General features: G+C 40.2%; 2 protein-coding genes across 3 annotated transcripts in view; one reads left to right on the top strand and one right to left on the bottom strand.

The window, feature by feature from the left end:
• MORN2 (MORN repeat containing 2) overlaps nt 1-21262 on the top strand; it is a 1051609-nt gene that overhangs the window by 1001591 nt on the left and 28756 nt on the right. The gene's annotated exons all lie outside the window — the stretch shown is intronic.
• The window catches only part of DHX57 (DExH-box helicase 57), a 77160-nt gene that overhangs the window by 33477 nt on the left and 22421 nt on the right, over nt 1-21262 (bottom strand). For both annotated transcript variants that reach the window (XM_050753294.1, XM_050753293.1), the window contains exons 10-13: nt 16206-16339; nt 14956-15010; nt 11308-11513; nt 5670-5786 (exon numbers count right to left, since the gene is read on the bottom strand). In XM_050753294.1, coding sequence (XP_050609251.1) covers nt 5670-5786; nt 11308-11513; nt 14956-15010; nt 16206-16339 — 512 coding nt within the window. The remainder of the gene's footprint in view (nt 1-5669; nt 5787-11307; nt 11514-14955; nt 15011-16205; nt 16340-21262) is intronic.

Below are 21262 nucleotides of genomic sequence, written 5' to 3'. Positions count from 1 at the left end.
TACCAGCCTGGCCAACACTGTGAAACCCCATCTCTACTAAAAATACAAAAATTAGCCGGGTGTGATGGCACATGGCTATAGTCCCAGCTACTCGGGAGGCTGAGGCAGGAGAATTGCTTGAACCCAGGAGGTGGAGGTTGCAGAGCTGAGATTGCGCCACTGCACCTCCATTGCCTGGGTGACAGAGACTCTGTCTCAAAAAAAAAGGAAAAGAAAACCATGTAATGATTAAAGTGTAAGCAGAAAAAAGCAGCCATTCCCATTTCTCTTCTTTATGACCACATATATATATATATATATATATATATATATTTTTTTTTTTTTTTTTTTTTTAAGAGACAGAGTCTTGCTCTGTTACCCAGGTTGGAGTGAAATGGCGCAATCTTGGCTCACTGCAACCTCCACATCCTGGGTTCAATGACTCTCCTGCCTCAGCCTCCCAAGTAGCTGGGCTTACAGGTGCCCATCACCATGTCTGGCTAATTTTTGTATTTTTAGTAGAGATGGGGTTTTGCCATGTTGGCTAGGCTGGTCTTGAACTCCTGACTTTAGGTGATCCGCCCACCTCGCCCTCCCAAAGTGCCCAAGGTGGGCATTACAAGCATGATCTACCATGCCCAGCCCACATAAAGTAATTTTTTGATCTATTATTCCATTTAATGATTACATTCATTTATTCATGCAACAAATATTTACTCTGTACCTAAATATTCTAGGCACTGTTCTAGGGTCTGAGAAATATAGTGGTGAACAAGAACGGTCTATTCTTTTTCTTTCTTTTTTTTTAAGACGGAGTTTTGCTCTTGTTGCTTGGTGGTGAGCCAGGGCGCCTGGCTGAAATCTCTACTCTTAAGGAGCTTACATCCTATTGAAGGAGGTAGTCAGTATGCAAAATTCTAATTTCAGACATTGTTAAGTGCTACAATTAAAATGAATTATTTTATTTTATTTTTTGAGATGGAGTCATGCTCTTGTAGCCCAGGCTGGAGAGCAGTGGCACGATCTTGGCTCACTGTAACCTCCACCTCCTGAGTTCAAGCGATTCTCCTGCCTCAGTCTCCTGAGTAGCTGGGATTACAGGCGCCCGCCACCATGCCCAGCTAGGTTTTGTATTTTTAGTAGAGATGAGGTTTCCCCATGTTGGCCAGGCTGGTCTCAAACTCCTGACCTCAAGTGATCCGGCTGCCTCGGCCTCCCAAAGTGCTGGGATTACAGGCGTGAGCAATAGCACCCGGCCTATTTTTAGATATTATGATAGAGTAAGGGGAGTAGGGCAAGACAACAGATAGGGTGGTCTGTAGAGGTAAATTGAGAAGAAACCTGAAGAAAATAAAGGATTTAGTTAAGAGAAGATTTGGAGTATTAATTCTAGGGACAAGGGACTGCAAGTGAAGTTAAGAAGGCTCTCGGGATGGGAAGACAGTGAGTGGAGAAAAGTAGTGATTACTCTGTGTACAGTAGTAGTAATAGTGTTTAACCATAATAAGCGTTCAGTTGATCCTCGAACAACATCGGTTTGCATGGCACAGGTCTACTCATTGGCAATTTTTTTTCAATGAATATATTGGAAAATTTTTGGAGATTTGTGACAATTTGAAAAAAAACTAGCACACAAACTGCATAGCCTAGAAATATGAAAAAAATTAAGAAAGAGACATGTCATGAATGCATAAGACACCTATAGATACTAGCCTATTTTATTATTTATATCATGAAATAGTATATCATAAAATACACACAAACCTATTATAAAGAGTTAAATTTATCAAAACTCACACACACACACACACACACACACACTTATGGAGCATACCTGGTGCCATATGCATCTAGAGAAAGGTGAACAAATGTAAAAATGCAGTATTAAATCAGGCCAGGCGCGGTGGCTCATCCCTGTAATCCCAGCACTTTGGGAGGCTGAGGTAGGCAGATCACCTGAGGTTGGGAGTTCGAGACCAGCCTGATCAACACGGTGAAACCCCGTCTCTACTAAAAAAATAAAAATTAGCCGGGTATGGTGGTGCATGCCTGTAATCCCAGCTGAGGCAGGAGAATTGCTTGAACCTGGAAGGCAGAGGTTGCGGTGAGCCGAGATCGCGCCACTGCACTCCAGCCTGGTCAACAACAGCGAAACTCCTTCTCAAAAAAAAAAAAGCAGTATTAAATCACAACTGAATGCAATGAACTATAATGCAGTATACTGGGGTAATAACTTTATTAAAAAAATGATTTTGTAGCCACCTCCTGTTGCTACTGCAGTGAGCTCAAGTGTTGTGAGAATCCACTTAAAAAATGTATTGTGACACTAATCATCTCCAAGTAAGTCATTTGCTTTGTCAGAAAATTGTATATTACAGTAAAAAGTGATCTTTGTGGTTCTTGTGTATTTTTCATTGTGTTTAGTGGAATACTGTAAACCTTGAATAACATCATGGACCTATACAAAGTGCCACTAGTGATGCTGTAAGTACTCCCGAGAAGCAGAGAAAAGTCATGATATTACAAGCAAAAGGTGAATTGCTGAATATGTACCGCAGATGGAGGTCTGTAACTATGGTTGCCTGCCATTTCCAGATAAATGAATCCAGAGTAAGGGCCATTGTGAAAGAAGAAAAAGAAATTTGTGAAGCTGTCACTGCAGCTACGCCAGCAAGTGTGAAAACCCTGTGCTTTTTGAGAAATACCTTTTTATCTCATTGAAAATGTAGTTTTTATGTGGGTGCAAGATTGCTATAAGGCATACCTATATGATTCAAGAAAAAACAAAGTATTATACGACAACTTAAAGCAAATGGAAGGGAGGATCTAAAGCTGGGAAATTTAATGCCAGCAAAGGATAGTTTGATAATTTTAGAAAGAGGTTTGGCTTTTAAAATATCAAGATAACAGAAGCAGCAGTTTCTGCTGACCAAGAGGCATCAGATGATGAGTTCCCAGATGCCATTAAGAAAATCATTGAGGAGAAACGATATCTGCCTGAAAAGGTTTCAAATAACTGATGAAAGTGCCCTCTTCTGGAAAAAAAATGCCACAAAGGACATTTATTAGTAAGGAAGAGAAATGAGTACCAGGATTTAAGGCAGGAAGGGATAAGCTAACTCTACTCTTTTGTGCAAATGTAGTCGGGTTCATGATCAGCACTGCCCTGTCTATAAAGTTAACCCCTGGTCTTGAAGGGAAAGAAGAAACACCAGCTGTCAGTGTTCTGGTTGTAAAAGAAAGGCTGGCCAGTGGGAACCCCTTTTCTGGACTGGTTCCATCAATGCTTTGTCCCTGGAATCAGGAAGTACCTTGCCAAAGTTCTTTTCATATTGGACAGTGCCACTGGCCACCCAGAACCCCATGAGTTCAACATCGAAGACACTGAAGTGGTCTACTTGCCCCTAAACACGTCTCTAATTTTGCCTCTATATTAGGAGTTCATGAGGACCTTTAAGGCTCATTATACAGGGTACTTTATGGAAAGGACTGTCAATGCTACAAAAGAGAATTCTGATAGAGAGAACATCATGAATGTCTGGAAGGATTATTCCCTTGAAGATGCCACGGTAGTTACAAAAAAAAGAGCAAAAGCCATCAAGCGTAAAACAATAAACTGATGCTGGACAAAGCTGTGTCCAGATGTACATGACTTCACAGGATTTATAAGACAATTGAGAAAATCATAAAAGAGATTATGGATATAGAATAAAGGTGGGGAGATGGTGGCAGTGGTGAAGGATTTCAAGATATGGATCTTGGAGAAATTCAAGAGCCAGCAAACACCACAGCAGGGGAATTAACAGAAGACGACTTGATGGAGATGAATGCTTCCGAACCAGTGCCAGACAATGAGGAAGACATAGAAGCAGCAGCAGTGCCAGCAAACAAACTGACATTAGACAATCTGGCAGAAAGGTTCAAGACTACTTTTAACTTCTATTATGACATGGACCATTCTATGATACAGCACTGAAACCAAAGCAAACAGGGGAAGGATTGGTACTACATAGGAACATTTTTAAAGAAATGAAAGAGCAAAGTCAGACAGAAATTACAATATGTTTCCTTAATGTTGCAATGAGCATGCATCCCTCTTTTGCCTCCCCTTCCACTTCTTCCACCTCTGCCACCCCTGAGAAAGCAAGAGGAACCCCTCCTCTTCCTCCTCCTCAGCCTGCTCAATGTAAAGGCAACAAAGATGAAGACCTTTATGATAATCTGCTTCCACTTAATGAATAGTAAATATATTTTCTCTTCCTTATAACTTTTTAAGTTACATTTTTTTCTCTTTAGCTTACTTTATTTTAAGAATACAGTATGTACGCCAGGTGCAGTGGCTCACGCCTGTAATCCCAGCACTTTGGGAGGCCAAGGTGGGTGGATCACCTGAGGTCAGCAGTTCAAGACCAGACTGGCCAACATGGCAAAACCCTGTCTCTACTAAAACACAAAAATTAGCCAGGTGTGGAGGTGCACACCTGCAGTCCCAGCTACTCGGGAAGCTAAGGCCGGAGGACTGCTTGAACCCGGGAGGAAGAGGTTATAGTGGGCCACCATCATGCCACTGCGCTCCAGCCTGGGCAACAGAGTGAGACCCTGTCTCAAGAAAAAACAAAAACAAACAAACAAAAACCAAAAGAGAATGCAGTATGTAATACATATAACATACAAAACGTGGTGTGTGGTTTTTTTCTGGTTTTTTTTTGAGACAGGGTCTTTCTCTGTTGCCTAAGCTGGAGTGCAGTGGTGCAACCATGGCTCACGGCAGCCTCCACGTCTCAGGCTCAGGCAATCCTCCCACTCCAACCCCTTGCTGGGACTACAGGCATGTGCCACCATGCCTGATTAATTTTTGCATTTTTTTGTAGAGATGGGGTTTTCCAGGCTGATCTCAAACTCCTGGGCTCAAATGATTCACCTGCTTTGGCCTCTCAAAGTGCTGGGATTACAAGTGTGAGCCATCACACCTGGCCTGTATTATTATAATTATAATCTCACCAGTATTAGGGGTAGTATCTACTGGGCCTTAACTATACTGTGCTAAGTGCCTTACCTATGGTTTCTTTTAATCCCCAGAATAGTTCTACATAACAGGATTTATTACTGTCTTCATTTCACAACAAGGAAATTGAAGCATAGAAAAGATAAGGACTAGGCTGGGCATGGTGGCTCACGCCTGTAATCCCAGCACTTTGGGAGGCCGAGGTAGGCAGATCACCTGAGATCGGGAGTTTGAGACCAGCCTGGCCAACATGGAGAAACCCTGTCTCTACTAAAAAATACAAAATTAGCCAGGTGTGGTGGCACATGCCTGTAATCCCAGGTACTCAGGAGGCTGAGGCAGGAGAATCGCTTGAACCTGGGAGGCGGAGATTGCGGTGAGCTGAGATCATGCCATTGCACTCCAGCCTGGGCAAAGAGAGCGAAACTCCATCTTAAAAAAACAAAAAAACCAACCAACCAAACAAACAAAAAGATAAGGACTTTATTCAAGGTTACAAGATTCCTGAATAGCAGAGCTGGGAAGTTTACCAGACTGCAAAGCCTGTGCTCTTAACCCCACTGCCTTGTAGCCTGTGTGCAAAGAGTTTGCATGTAATTCAAACAATCATAAGTAGACTCCCATTTAGCCAAGGACTGAGTGTTTCATTTGTGGATCATTCAGGCCTGAATAAAGAAGCAGTTACCTGGAGGGTAGGAGTGCTTTCCGTCCACAATCCACTCTAATAAGGCCTCTATTAATTCAAGATTCACCTTTTCAAAATCCATGATGGACATTGTTTTGATGACTGACTTGCTAACCCCTGAAAGAAAGAAAGGTAAAAATGAGAAGGATATTTATACCTTGTTGATGTATTTTATTGTATATTTATACCATATACAATTTGCCTGTGAATTAGGTGAGTGTTGCTTTGATTTAATAGCATAGATGTTAACATTTAATGTACTGAAATGAACTTTTTTCTTTATTTATTTAGAGACAGGGTCTTGCTCTGTCACCCAGGCTGGAATGCAGTGGTGTGATCACAGTTCACAGCAGCCTCAACCTCCCAGGTTCAAGTGATCCTCCCATCTCAGCCTCCTGAGTAGCTGGGACTGCAGGCATGCACCACCATGCCTGGTTAATTTTATTTTATTTTTTGTAGACACGGGGTCTTACTGTGTTGCCCAGGCTGGTCTCGAACTCCTGGGGTAAGGCAATCCTCCTGCCTCAGCCTCCCGAAGTTCTGGGATTACAGCCACCATACCCAGCCCACTTTTTTCATTTAGTTTCCCAGAAAATCTAGCCTCATCAGAAGTAAGTTTTGCTTGAACAATGACCTAAAGAGCAGGTTCCTGCCCCTGTTAGAAAGACCCAGACAGGCCAGTTTTTACTCTCCTTGTTCCTTCCCCTCTTTTACCCTTCAAATATTTATTGAAAGCTTGCGTTCTGGAAACAAAATTCAAAGTCAAATACATTTTAGAAACTTCTAGATTCAATCAAATCATGAACGAGATATGCTGTTAGTCCAGGTAACACTAACCTATGGCAATCAATGGACAGAGACCACAACTTTCACCAGCATTTTTATAACAGTGACTCGCTGAACCTTTAGGTTCCTTTGAGAAAATGATAAGTGATGGATTTTCCCTGAAAAATAAATGTGATTGTAATGTCTTCAATAACACCTGTGGAGTCTATTCATAGACCCTCACAATCTCCCCAGTCACAATCTCCTAATCTATCCGTGACCTGGTAAATGATGTAGTTCTGTAGGATGTACTACAAGCTTCAGTTCTTTTATTTTATTATTTTATTTTATTTTTGAGACAGAGTCTTGCTCTGTCACCCAGGCTGGAGTGCAGTGGCGTGATCCTGGCTCACTGCAACCTCCGCCTCCTGGTTTCAAGCGATTCTCCTGCCTCAGCCTCCTGAGTAGCTGGGATTACAGGCGTGTACCACCACGGCCAGCTAATTTTTGTGTTTTTAGTAGAGCTGGGGTTTCACCATGTTGGTCAGGTTGGTCTCGAACTCCTAACCTTGTGATCCACCAGCCTCAGCCTCCCAAACTGCTGGGACACAGGCGTGAACCACCGCGCCTGGCCGCCTCAGCTCTTTTAAAAGCAATAGTATATTGTTGGGGTGACTAACTCTTCAAAGACTGCTGTCCTTTCTTCTCAGGCCCTCCTAATGACCTATCGCCCTAACTACAGTTTAATTGGAACAAAATAACTATAGTTGGTACCAAGGAAGGGAAACTTTCTTTTTTTTTTTTTTTTTTGAGACGGAGTCTCGCTCTGTCGCCCAAGCTGGAGTGCAGTGGCGCTATCCTGGCTCACTGCAAGCTCCGCCTCCCGGGTTCACGCCATTCTCCTGCCTCAGCCTCCCGAGTAGCTGGAACTACAGGCGCCCACCACCGCGCCCGGCTCATTTTTTGTATTTTTAGTAGAGACGGGGTTTCACCATGGTCTCGATCTCCTGACCTTGTGATCCGCCCGCCTCGGCCTCCCAAAGTGCTGGGATTACAGGCGTGAGCCACCGCGCCCGGCCGGGAAACTTTCTATATGAGAAGTTTGAAGAGGGACAAAAGCAGTTTCGGCTGGGTGTGGTAGCTCATGCCTGTAATCCCAGCACTTTGGGAGGCTGAGATGGGTGGATCACCTGAGGTCAGGAGTTCGAGACAAGCCTGACCAATATGGGGAATCCCCGTCTCTACTAAAAATACACACACACACACACAAAAAATTAGCCGGGCATGGTGGTGGTGGTGGGCGCCTATAATCCCAGCTACTTGGGAGGCTGAGATGGGCGGATCACCTGAGGTCAGGAGTTCGAGACGAGCCTGACCAATATGGGGAATCCCTGTCTCTACTAAAAATACAAAAAAAAAAAAAAAAAAAAAAAAAAAAATTAGCCGGGCATGGTGGTGGTGGTGGGCGCCTGTAATCCCAGCTACTTGGGAGGCTGAGGCAGGAGACTTGCTTGAACCCGGGAGGTGGAGGTTGCAGTGAGCCGAGATCACGCCACTGCACTCCAGCCAGGCAACAGAGCAAGACTCCATCTCAAAAAAAAAAAAAAAAAGAAAGAAAAAAGCAGTTTTGAAACAATGTTGTTCTAGTGGAGTGAATGCCATGTTGGTCAAAAATGAAAAAAAGGAAGAAACAGGCTGCACAAAAAAGGGTGTGGTTGGGTGAGCAAGGTGGAGCAGGAATCACTTTTCTTTGCCAAGATTCCAAAAAGCCAGACTTTTCAAAAAGAAGAAAGGATCAGCTAATTGAAAAAAGAAAATTGAACATAGTTTTGTTTTCTTAAATTATTATTATTGACACAGGGTCTCACTCTTTTGCTCAGGATGGAATACAGTGGCATGATCATGGCTTACTGCAGCCTTGGCCCTTGGGGTTCAAATGATCTCTCACCTCAGCCTCCTGAGTAGCAGGGACTATAGGTGCATACCACCACACCAGCTAATTTAAAAAAAATTTTAAGAGACAAGGCAGCACTATGTTGCCTAGGCTGGTCTTGAACTCCTGGGCTCAAGCAATCTTCTGGCCTCAGCCTCTCAAAGTGTTGGGATTATAGGCATGAGCCACTGTGCCCAGCCAAATCAATAATATATTTTAAATGACCAATTATTAATTTTTTCAAAGAAAAACTAGAACATGCCTTAAAAATTGAGCTAGGAAACATTATTTAATTTGCTGAAAGGTGAAAGAGAACATTGAGATCAACCAGTTCAAGGCTTTTTTTTTTCTTTTTGAGATGGAGTCTTGCTCTGTTGCCCAGGCTGGCGTGCAGTGGTGTAATCTTGGCTCACTGTAGTCCCCGCCTCCTGGGTTCAAGAGATTCTCATTCCTCAACCTCCCAAACAGGCATGCGCCACCACGCCTGGCTAATTTTTGTAAGGACTTTAAAACAAAAATAAAAACAAAAACAGAACCAGAAGCTCAGAAAAGCTAAGCAATCAGCCCCGTACCATACAGAAGCTGGTGGCAGAGTCATATTTCCTGACCTCAAGTCCTCCATTCTCCTTCCTTAAAAAGGAGGTCCCAAAGGTACTTTCTGAACTTTCGTAACCTTTGTGCTTAAAATTAGAAAGTCATGGATTAGATTCAGTGATAATTTTAAAAGAAAACTCCAAAATTTTGAAAGAGATGCCAAAGGGATTTTCTTTTTTTTGAGACAGGGTCTCACTCTGTTGGGACTGGAGTGCACTGGTGCGATCATAGCTCACTGCAACCTTGAATCCCGTTGCTCAAGCAAACCTCCCCCTCAGCCTCCTGAGTAGCTGGACTACAGGTGCCAACCACCATGCTCAGCTAATTTTAAAAAACATTTGTAGTAGAGACAAGGTCTCAATATATTGCCCAGGCTGGTCTTGAACTGCTGGGCTCATGTGATCCTCCTGCCTCAGCCTCCCAAAGTGTTGGGATTACAGGCGTGAGCCACCGTGCCCAACCTCAAAGGAATTTTCTTGTTCCATAATTTACTGGAATAAGGGAATGGGAATTATCAGTTGGTATGATGTATAAAAAGAACACAAATTTTTGAGTTAGACATATTTTAATTAGAATCACAGATCTGTACTTACTAGCTGGGCACTATCCTTGTGGGTTTGTATTATACTCCTCTAAATGACTCCACTTTATAGATAAGGAAACTGAGGCACAGAGATGATAAAGAACTTGCTCAAGATCATTAGCTGGTTTTATGAGAGCCTTGGAGTTGAACCCAGGTCTATAAAATACAAGTCCATTCTCTTAGCTTTACATCTCTCAATACTGGGAAGATGAAATAAACTGTTAGGGAGCTATGCTTATCTTCCTAAACAACAGAACAATGGCTAATATCTTAATTCCTTGGTGATTACCATTCCACATTCAGGATTGGGAACTGTCTTTGGTAGATGGAGAAAAAGGAAAATTCATTTGCCTCTTATCCTATAGAAGCAGTAATGGGTTGGAAGCTCTTACTCATGAATGATAAACACCCCTTTTTGGGAAGAACTAAGAGGAACAGGGGTGACAGTCTAGGGAAAAAGGAGAAAGAAGGGCAGCTGAGATCTGCTTCTAGTCTAGGCTTCAAGGAAGAAAGCAAAAGTAGTAATCCTGGGGTTTCTATGGGCTCAGTTTAGCTTATATGGATATAAGACCACATAGGAACAAAGAGTAGAGTCTGGCATGGGAGGAGGAAGTACCTACCAACATACATAAAAAGCTCAGCACAGGGTAGGCCTCAAAAGATGTTATTTTAAAAGCCCATGAATAATGCTAAAACTAGTGGGATATTAAAGGATTTTAAAATCATGTCAAATATTGCTTTATAAGTGACTTATTAACTACAAAAGAAATAGTAATTATCCAGGGGAGAAACCTAGCAAACATCACTTTACCAAGTGAACAAGTTAACATTGCCAATAATGGGACAAACCAACACCACAGGGCCCATGTGCCTTTTGATATGATGCATTGAGAAATCAAGATCGTTTTTGTGATGCTCCAGCCAAAAATGTATAATCTAAATTTAATCATGGGGAAATACTAAACCCAAATGAATAGACATTCTACAAAATAATCTTTAAAAATATCAAGGTCACTAAAAGACAAAGGATGAGGAGCTGTTCTAGATCAAAGGAGACTAAGAACACATGACTGAATGTAATATATGATCCATGATAGGATCCTGAATCAGGAAAATATAGCAAAAATAAACATTATTGAGATGATTGTTCAAATCTGAGTATGGACTGTGAATTATATAATTGTATCAGTGTTAAACATCCTCATTTTGATCACTGTACTGTGGTTATGTAAGAGAATGTCCTTGTTCTTAGAAAAATCATACTAAAGTATTCAGGGTAAAGGAGTGTCATATCTGCGACTTACTCTCAGGAGATTCAGGAAAAAAAAAAAAAAATACATGCATCCAGAGCAAATGATAAAGCAAAAAATGAAGCAAAACATTAACAACTGATGAATTGGGGTAAAGGATATATAAGAGTTCATTGTTTAGTCTTGCAAACTTTTCTGTAAATTTGAAATCACATCAAAATAAAAAGCTACAAAATATACAAGAATATAACTTACATTTTACTACCTCACAATTTTTCTCTAATGAGTACATATTTCTTTTATAATTAGAAAAAAAACCCATTGGCAAATAGAGTAACAATTATATTCTAAATATGTATCTGAGCTATTTTTCTAGGTTTAAGGTTTCTCCGATGAATTAAAGGCAATGTAACTATGAAACAAGAATCATATTTTTATTCTTCCACATCATGGTAAGAAAGAATACTAGAAATCTTTGGCATAGTTATAATATTCCCCCAGGAGGCATGTTACCTTTATAACGGGCCAGGAGCTGCTTAAAATCTAACTGTTGATCTGGCACTGCATCTTTGACAGAATCCTGATCCTGGAGGTGAAGGGAGAGCCTCAGGTCTTCTTCCACTTCTTCAAATGCAGTTCTGTTCCGCCTTGCTTTAAGCTTTTCTTTTGAAATCTGTTTCATGGACCGCATATATGGGCTCCCATCCTGTAATATATACCTGAGAAAGACAAAGGAATGTGGTTGTGTGTATGTGGTTCTGTTGGTGAGGAGGGAAAGAATTCACCTATTTCACGTGCTCATTCAGCAAAATGTCACTGTTTCTGCCCAGTTCATGTGCCATTCTTCCACCAGTCCAGGATTCTGGCTGTACCCTATTTCTGGTTGGGAACACACTGCAACGCTTTTAGGTCTGTCTTGGAAACCAGCTAAGACTTTGGAGAAAAGCTCTATCCAGGAATAATGCCATGGACATTCAGAAAACACATCTGAGTTACAGCCTCAGTAACACCCCTCTTCATTTTTAATTCTTCTTTGGCAATCTTATTGATCCTCTTGTTTCTATGATAATTCCCAGGCAGCTGATTCCCTTTTGTTGCAATCAAATTTGGACTCAAGTTTCTAGCTGTTGGCTGAATATCAACCTAAGACGGTCCTTAAAACATTTCAAAACTCTTACAACTGGATAGTTTAATATTTGTTAGTGACAACACTATTAGACATCATGGCAAAGCAGAAAAATGAATAGATTTGAAAACAAAAGCTCTGGATTTGAGTTCTAGGTCTGCCACTAAACCAACCTGCTATGAGACTTCCAGCAAGTCAATTTCAAAGGGCTTTACTTTCTCATCTTTTGGGAAATTGGCATAGATAACTGCCTCGAATTTTTTTTCCTGGAGCCTTAAATGTTGCTTAAAGCCCCAAGGAAAGGTAAGGGAATGGGAGCAAAGTAACTGTGGGCTATTCTTTCAGCTCGATCATTCCTGTTTTATGTTTCATTTCTTGATGATTTCCTATAAGATTTCATTTGCATAAAGTGTATTGTAGCTTTTTTTAAAAAAAGATTTAAAAACCTATGATTCTATAATGCTGACTTCCTCCAACCCCTTCTCTCCATTAAATGCCATATACTCTTTTCACATTCACCATTTGTTTGTTTATTGAACATTTACTGAATGTCTTTTTTGGACAAGGGACTCTGGCAATGGTGGTGGTATGGTATAGAAAAATAAATATACTTTCAAGGAGCTTACAAACTAGTGAGAACAGAACAAAACAACTCACTGTACTGTAAGACAGACAGAAATAAATGTCATTAGAGGCACAAGAAAAGTACTCTGTGACTTCCAATAAAGAAGTGATTAATTTTTAATAGCAGAAATAGGAAATTTCATGGAGGTGCATTCAAGTTGGGTGTTAAAGAATAACTAGAGAAGGAAGTGGGAAAAAGAAATACAGACAGTAATAGTATGGCATCTTTGAGAAATAACGAGTAGTCTGACAGTGCTAAAGTTTGTGTAGGTAGGAAAATAAAGAAGGAAAGGAAGTTAAATATTGGCTGGGGTCAGATGATATGGGCCTTGAGTGTCCACAAAGTGTGACTGATAGGGAACCAATGAAAGTTCTTAAGAATAGGAGGAATGTGACCAATTCTATGTTTAAAGATAATTCTGAGCCTGGGCAACATAGTGAGACCTTGTCTCCCTAAAAATAAAAAAATTAGCCAGGCATGGTGGCACACACCTGTAGTCCCAGCTACTTAGTATTCTGAGGTAACAGGATCACTTGGGCCCAGGAGACCAAGGCTGCAGTGGGCTATGATCGCACCACTGCACTCAGCCTGGGTGACAGAGTGAGGCTGTCTAAAAATATATATGTGTACTCTGGAAGCAGTGAATTTGAAAAAGTAAAGACAGGTAAACTAGTTGAAAGATGATTTCCTCAGAAACTCATGTTCAATGGCAGTGGGATAGGGCCCAGAAAATAATAATTCTAATAAGCTCCCCAAGTATTCTTATTGCACATTAAAATTTGAGAGCCACTGGTTTTGGGTTTTTAGCTTGAGAATACAGTACCATTAAATGAATATGGAATTAGGAGGGGGGCTTATTAGAGAGGGAAGGAACAGAGAAGGAGAAAAATCCTGACTTGTATTTAAGCTGCCAGATATTAAGGGTGTTTCATTCTAGAGCTCAGAGGTCAGGAATGAAGATACTGATCTGGGAGTTCTCGGCACAGGGATGACAGCTGAAATCACACGAGTCTAAGGTAGCCAAGGGAGAGTTAATAGTGAGAAGAAAGAGTGCAAGGAAAATCTTGGGGAATCCTCAAGATCAAAGACTAAGAAGAGAAAGTAGGGCTTTCAAAGAAGAGAGATCTGTTTATATACAATGGAAGTTAACATTTTCTACCTAGTACTTACAATTGTTTATACAGATATCTTAACACTCAGGCTATACTGCAAACTCTATGCGAGTAGAATGATGATGATGATAATAATAGCTAATTTTTTTTTTTTTTTTTTGAAACAGAGTTTTACTCTGCCACCCAGGTTGGGTGCAATGGCACGGTCTCAGCTCACTGCAACCTCTGCCTTCAGGTTCAAGCAATTCTCCTGCCTCAGTCTCCCAAGTAGCTGGCATTCCAGGCATGCACCATCACGCCCAGCAAATTTTTGTATTCTTAGTAGAGATGGGGTTTTACCATGTTGGCCAGGCTGGTCTTGAACTCCTGCCCTCAGGTGATCCACTCGCCTCGGCCTCCCAAAGTACTGGGTTCACAGGTGTGAGCTACCGTGCCCGGCCAATAACTGCTAACATTTGAGAGCATCCACTATGTGCCAAGCACAGTTCTAAGCACTTTGCAAGTATTAATTCATTAATTTTTTTTATGCTCTCAGCAGAATCAGCAAGTATTAATTCATTAAACTTAAAGTACAGAGAGATTAAGCTACTTGCTAAAGTTATGGTATGTAGAGGGGGCCAGGCATGGTGGCTCTTGACCGTAATCCCAGCACTTTGGGAGGCAAGGCAGGAGGACTGCTGGAGGTCAGGAGTTTGAGACCAGCCTGGGCAACGTAATGAGACCTCTGTCTCTACAAAACCACTAAAAAAAATTAGGCATGGTGGTGTGTGTCTGTAGTCCAGCTACTCAGGAGGCTGAAGTAGGAGGACTGCTTGAGCCAGGTGTTTGAGGCTGCAGTGAGCTATGATTGTACCACTGCACAGCAGCCTGGGCAACAGAGTAAGACTCTATTTCAAGAGAAAAAAAAAAAAAGAAAAGAAAAAGTAAGTAGAGGGATTTAAATATTGGCCACCTGTTTACTGAAAGAGAGGGGAGAACAAAATGTTCAAACAGAAAAAATAGAAGAAAATCACTTCTTGGCTTTTTGGCTAAGATCAAGTGTAGAAAAATTAGAAAAACAGACTAACACATGTATTAGTATTCTGGTACATTGAAGGTCAAATATTATTCTGTTTTCAAAGTTTCAATGAATCTTTTTTTTTTTCTCTCAAGAGATGGGGGTCTCAATATGTTGCCCAAGCTGGTCTTGAACTGGCCTCAAAAGATCCTCCCACCTTGGCCTCCCAAAGTGCTGGAATTACAGGCATGAGCCACTATGCCAGGTCCTTTCACTGAATCTTAATTAGTATCTTCCTTACCTTGTCACAGCAATTGCGTCTTCCAAAAAAAATTGATCAACAGGAAATGTACGACCTAGAAAAACAAGGAGATAAAATAGAAAAGCCTGAGAACACCCATTCAACCATCTTGAAATAGTTTATATATATAAAATTCTCTTAAAGCTTGTCATGCTAATGTTCTATCTGTTCTGTGGTCTTAAAAGTATCAAGAAGAAAAGTTCTTGGTAACAGAAATTGGAAAGGGTAGATTTCAGTCAGTAAACGGAAGACAGTGTATAGGTAGAGAAATGATCCTTTGCTAAGACTTTTTTTCTTTTACCTGTTATACCTTTTATACCCTCCCCCCCGCACTTCTACTACAGAGGACCTCTAAACATTCAACGACTGTATTCTAGATCAAACACAACATTTCCTCCCTAGATTTATCGCCAGCATTCTCTATAACTAAAATAAACTGCACTATTGTTTATCAGTCAGTGTTTGCAAAGTGTCTTTTTAGTATTTAATTGAAGAAGGATAAATCAAAGCTCAGGGTGATAAATTAATTCCACAATGAGACTGTGGAAGTGCCAAAAGAAAACACAGACTATCCAGCCTCACTTTCTGCCAGAGTGGACCAACATCCAGAAATTTAGCAGAATCCAGAAATGAACAGATACACTGTCACAGACACAAGTTCCCTCTTTATGACAGACTGCCACTATAAACTTTGATGTTAAACACAATGGAATGCTAGAAATAAGTAACTATGACTTTTTAAAAAAGTCCCCTAAAAAAAATTAAAATCTCCCAGCAATGGCCGGGCATGGTGGCTCACGCCTGTAACCCCAGCACTTTGGGAGGCCGAGGCGGACAGATCACGAGGTCAGATCAAGACCATCCTGGCAAACACAGTGAAACCCCATCTCTACTAAAAATACAAAAAATTAGCTGGTCGTAGTGGCGGGTGCCTGTAAACCCAGCTACTTGGGAGGCTGAGGCAGGAGAATGGTGTGAACCCAGGAGGCGGAGCTTGCCATGAGCTGAGATCGTGCCATTGCACTCCAGAACGAGACTTCGTCTCAAAAAGAAAGAAAAGAAAGGAAAAAAAAAAATCTCCCAGCAAGATATGTTACCTCCTTATCAGCTGCATTATATGGTTATGATTTTATGTTATAAATAAATCACTTCTCTAGAAAGAGGTATACATATCTACTTATGTCTCAAACTTTAAAATAATTATATTTGCTTGTTAGAATGATACATATTTAATGATGCACTTTATTCACCTGGTATAGTAATAACCGGGCAGGAATTAAAATATTCTGAAAAAAGCTCAGCGTTTAGAGTTGCACTCATTAAAATAACTTGAAGACCTGGCCTCTGCGATACAATGTCCTTCAAAACTAGCAGCAAGAAGTCACTAGAGAAAATAAAAGAAACACCTGAGGATCAAACAAATTCAACACATGAAAATTAGTAACTTTTAGTATATTTTGAGCAAGAAATGTGTAAATCTCTGTGGGAAAAAACCCCGTAACATTCATAGAACAGTGTGTCATGTTCTTGGATGTGAAGCCTTACTATTATAGGTTGAATATCGTTTATGTGAAATGCTTGGAACCGGAAGTGTTTCAGATTTCAAATTTTCTCAGATTTTGGAATAGTTGCATATACATAATGAGATATTTTGGGGATGGGGCCTAAATCTAAACATGAAATCCATTTATGTTTCATATATACATTATACACATAGCCTAAAGGTAACTGTATATAATATTTTGAATAATTTTGTCCGTGAAATAAAGTTGGTGTACATTGAACCATCAGAGAGCAAAGGTGTCAGGTGGGGAATTTGCCACTTGTAGTGTCATGTCAGCACTCAAAAAGTTTCAGATTTTGGACCATTTCAGATTTCAGATTTTTGGATTAGGGATGCTCAACCTGTATAAAGATATAAATTATTTCTCAAATAAACCAAGTCCAGGTAGTACTAATCAAAATCCCAACAGGATTTATCATCAAATTTTATAATTATTATTTATTTTTACTCTTAGCTAGTATAGGGTACAAATTTGATCATTCTACTTCTTGATACATACATGTACCACAAAGACGCATATACAAAGATTTTCATTATAGCATTGTTTGTAATAATAAAACAATAGAAACTACCCAAATGTCCATCAACTGAGAAATGATTAATTATAACAATATCATCCAGTCTATGAAATAACATGAAGCAGATACAAGGAATAAGGTAGAGCTCTAGATAATAACATGAAAAAACCTCTAAGACATAGTTTTAGTAGGAAAAATCCCAAGTTGCCTGGAATAATACACATGGCAGAATACTACCACCCTAACTGGACTCTTGGCCCTTGCCCCCTTGCAATCTGTTCTCAATATAGCCAACCAATAATGCTCTTCGAATGTCAGTCTGATTGTGCTGACCGGCGCGGTGGCTCACACCTATAATCCTAGCAGTTTGGGAGGCTGAGGTGGGAGGAATGCTTGAGGCCAGGAGTTCAAGACCAACCTGGCCAATATAGCAAGACCCCATCTCTTAAAAAAGAAAAAGAAAAGAAAAATCGGATTGTGCCACTCTTATGCTCAGAATCCAATGACTTCTCATTAGAATCCTTACTAACAAGGCTCTATACGGCATGGTCTACACCCCATGCTCCCCATCTTTTTCTAGTGCTCTCCCGCTCATTCACTTAGCACCGGCCTACTGTTCTCCTTGCTGTCTTTGAGGCATGCACCTCGGGTCTTCTGTACATGATATTAATCTGCCTGGATTACTGGGCTTCTCCTAAACCTTCACACAGGTAGCTCCCTCACTTCCTTCAAGTCCTTACTCCAAAGATTTTTTTCAGTGAGGACTTCTTTGGCTACCTTATTTAAAATTTCAAATGCTCTCCTCCCTTACATTTCTATTGTCTTTTTTCTGCTTTATTTTTCCTTCTTAGCACTTACCATATTCTGTATTTTACTTATTTATCTTGCTTATTGATGAGCTCTCCCACTAGAATAGAAGTTCTACAAGGACAAGAATTTTATTCACTACTCCAGGATCTACAACAATGCCTGGGACATAGTAAGTACTCAGTGAATATCCATTGACTTACTAAATGAATATATCATCTGTGTAAGAAAAAAAGGTCAGAAAACAAAAGTAACTATTTCTAACAAAGTAAACGTCTATATCCATGCATAGAAGGATGTATTACCAGTTTACTTCTAAGAAAGGAACTGACAGTGGTCTGGGAGTATTAAGAGGGACTTACACTTTATCCATAATGTTTTTCTTTTCTTTTTTTTTTTTTTGAGACAAGGTTTCACTTTGTCACCCAGGCTGGAGTGCAGTGGTGTTATCACTGCTCACTGCAGCCTTGAACTTCTGGGTTCAAGTGATCCTCCTGCCTCAATCTCCTGAGTAACTGGGGCTAATTTTTTTGTTTTTGTTTTTATAGTAGAGATGGTGTCTCCCTATATTGCCAAGGCTGGTCTCAAACTCCTGCGCTCAAGTGATCCTCTTGCCTTGGCTTCCCAAAATGCTGGGATTACTAAACATATAATCAGCAATCCCAGAATGGGAGGCCTGTAGGTGTGAGCCACTGTACCTGGCCTGTTTGAGTTTGTTTTTTTTTTTTTTTTTTTTTTTTTTTGAGACGGAGTCTTGCTTTGTCACCCAGGCTAGAGTGCAGTGGCCGGATCTCAGCTCACTGCAAGCTCCGCCTCCCAGGTTCATGCCATTCTCCTGGCTCAGCCTCCCTCGTAGCTGGGACTACAGGCGCCCGCCACCTCGCCCGGCTAGTTTTTTGTATGTTTTAGTAGAGACGGCGTTTCACCATGTTAGCCAGGATGGTCTCGATCTCCTGACCTCGTGATCCGCCCGTCTCGGCCTCCCAAAGTGCTAGGATTACAGGCTTGAGCCACCGCGCCCGGCCTTGTTTGAGTTTTTAATGAAAGCATATTCTTATACTACTTAGCTCTTTTTAAAGAGCTAATTTAATTACATTTATGACTATTTTTGTTTCTTTTTCAGGGAAAAGGGAAATAATCTAACAACAACAGGCAAATGGCTAAGTAATTTATGGTATATCCAGACTTCAGAATTTCCTTATGTAATTCTTAATTTTACAGATAATTCAGCTGGGCGTGGTGGCTCACACCTGAAATCCCAGCACTTTAGGAGGCCAAGGCGAGCGTATCACTTGAGCTCAGGAGTTCAAGACAAGCCTGGCCAACATGGTAAAACACTGACTCTACTAAAAAAATACAAAAATTAACCAGGCCTCGTGGCGTGCACCTCTAGTTCTGGCTACTTGGGAGGCTGAGGATGGAGGATCGCTTGAACCTGGGAGGTGGAGGCTGCAGTGAGCTGAGATTGCACCACTGCACCCCAGCCTGGATGACAGAGACTTCGTCTCAAAAAAAAAAAAAAAAAAAAAAGATAATTTGTTAACTCATGCTGTCATTCTGTTAAATCAAAAGTAGCATGACAAAACTATATGATCCCAATAGTGTTTGTGGAAGTACATCTCACTACCATACCCCTCTTCTAACTCCCTGTATACTCCCTGAAGAAAAGAGACCAAAATTATAACATGTAACTAGCAATTTTATAGGGGACAGAGATTATTCTTTTACATTTTTTGGTATTTACTGAATGCTTTAGAATGATCATGTTATCTCTGTGATTAGAAAATTTATCAAAATTTCAAACTAACACAACTGTCACCTTTCTATATTCAACTTTTAATCTTGTCAATATTTTCACTGATTTTTGTTTCTAGATTTTATTAGTTTTTGCTTTTTTCAATCAGAGTTAGCAAATATTCCCCTACTTTTCCTCGTAATTTGTATACCCTTTCCTGTAAACTGGTATTTGTAAATGCTTGAAGCACCCTTCTCCACTGTGTAATTAATCTTTATTCAGATGTGAACATCTTTTGAATTTTTAACTGTTCATATTCTACAGATCCTTAGGTTTTATAAAAATCTTTCTCCCCTCCAGCCCGGGCGACAGATCGAGACTCCGTCTCAAAAAAAAAAAAAAAAAAAAAAAAAAATCTTTCTCCTATTTTAGCCAGAAACCAAATCCAGTGCTATGTTCTCATTTCTTTAAGTCTGTGGAGGTACAAATGTTATAGAATCTAAAGCTATTCTTCATATTCAAAATTATACTGGATATAATTTTCCCTAAAAGTTTAAACTTATCTTTATAACTCAATCATTTAAATACCATTAGTCTGAGAGAATGTTTTATTTGGTTTCCTCTTCCAAGTTGTTCAGTGATTTTGTTAAAAAAATTTCTTCTTTCAGATGTTCATTTCCAACAGCTGCAAAATGACATTATTTACCATTAATTCTTTTTTCCATTGTTTTCTGGAGTTTCTACAAAAAGATTATTTGCCCCTTAGAGATTTCCAACGTTTTCTGTATAGTCATTTAATATTTATTATTGCCTTGTTCTAGGAATTATTTCTTTTTCTTTTGGTTTATTCTTTTTATCTAAAAGTCCGCTTTCTTTAGTTTCTAATTACTTCATATGTCTTATTTACTAATAATAGTAATGTATTATTTCTTCTAATAGTTCTTCTGGTTACACATCTTCTCTGTTCAATTCCTTTTTTTTTTTTGAGACAGTCTTGCTCTGTCGCCCAGGCTGGAGTGCAGTGGTGTGATCTCGGCTCACAGCAACCTCCACCTCCCAGGTTTAAGCGATTCTCCTGCCTCAGCCTCCCAAGTAGCTGGGACTACAGGTGCCCGCCAACAATCCTTTTTTTTTTATTTAATGTTTTGCTTTTAGCTATTTTCTGCTTTCCTATCAGTCCACCAAATTTACTTAGACTATTTTTCTTCTTCTCAAGGTATTTATAGTGGTATACTACTTTTTGGGAAAACTTCATAATTTTCACAGGACTTTCTCTTTTTTTTTCCCCTACTAGTTTTCTTTTACTGCTCTAGGGCATGATCCACATGACAAACTATGATTAATGCCATCCATCTTCCTGGCCCTCTTCAGTACTTAAAATATTGAGACTTTTAATTTTTTTTTTTTTTTTTTCCCTAAGAGATGGGGTCTCATGATATTTCCCAGGCTGAAGTGGCTCTTCACAGGTGCAATCATAGCACACTATAGCCTTGAACTCCCGAACTTAAGCAATCCTCCTGCCTCAGCCTCCTCAGTAGCTGGAACTACAAGCATGCACCACTGTGTCTGGCAAGAATTTTTATTTTATGCCTCACCCTTTAATGACTTCTAATTTCATAAGGTAAAATCCACATGCTTTATTATTCACGACGCTTAAGGCTCTGGAAGGTCTGGCTCCTGCTG

This window comes from Macaca thibetana, chromosome 13, assembly GCF_024542745.1.
Source record: "Macaca thibetana thibetana isolate TM-01 chromosome 13, ASM2454274v1, whole genome shotgun sequence".
Classification (NCBI taxonomy): Eukaryota; Metazoa; Chordata; class Mammalia; order Primates; family Cercopithecidae; genus Macaca; species Macaca thibetana.
Note: the sequence above shows the minus strand (reverse complement) of the source record. Positions and strands in the feature narration are given on the sequence as shown.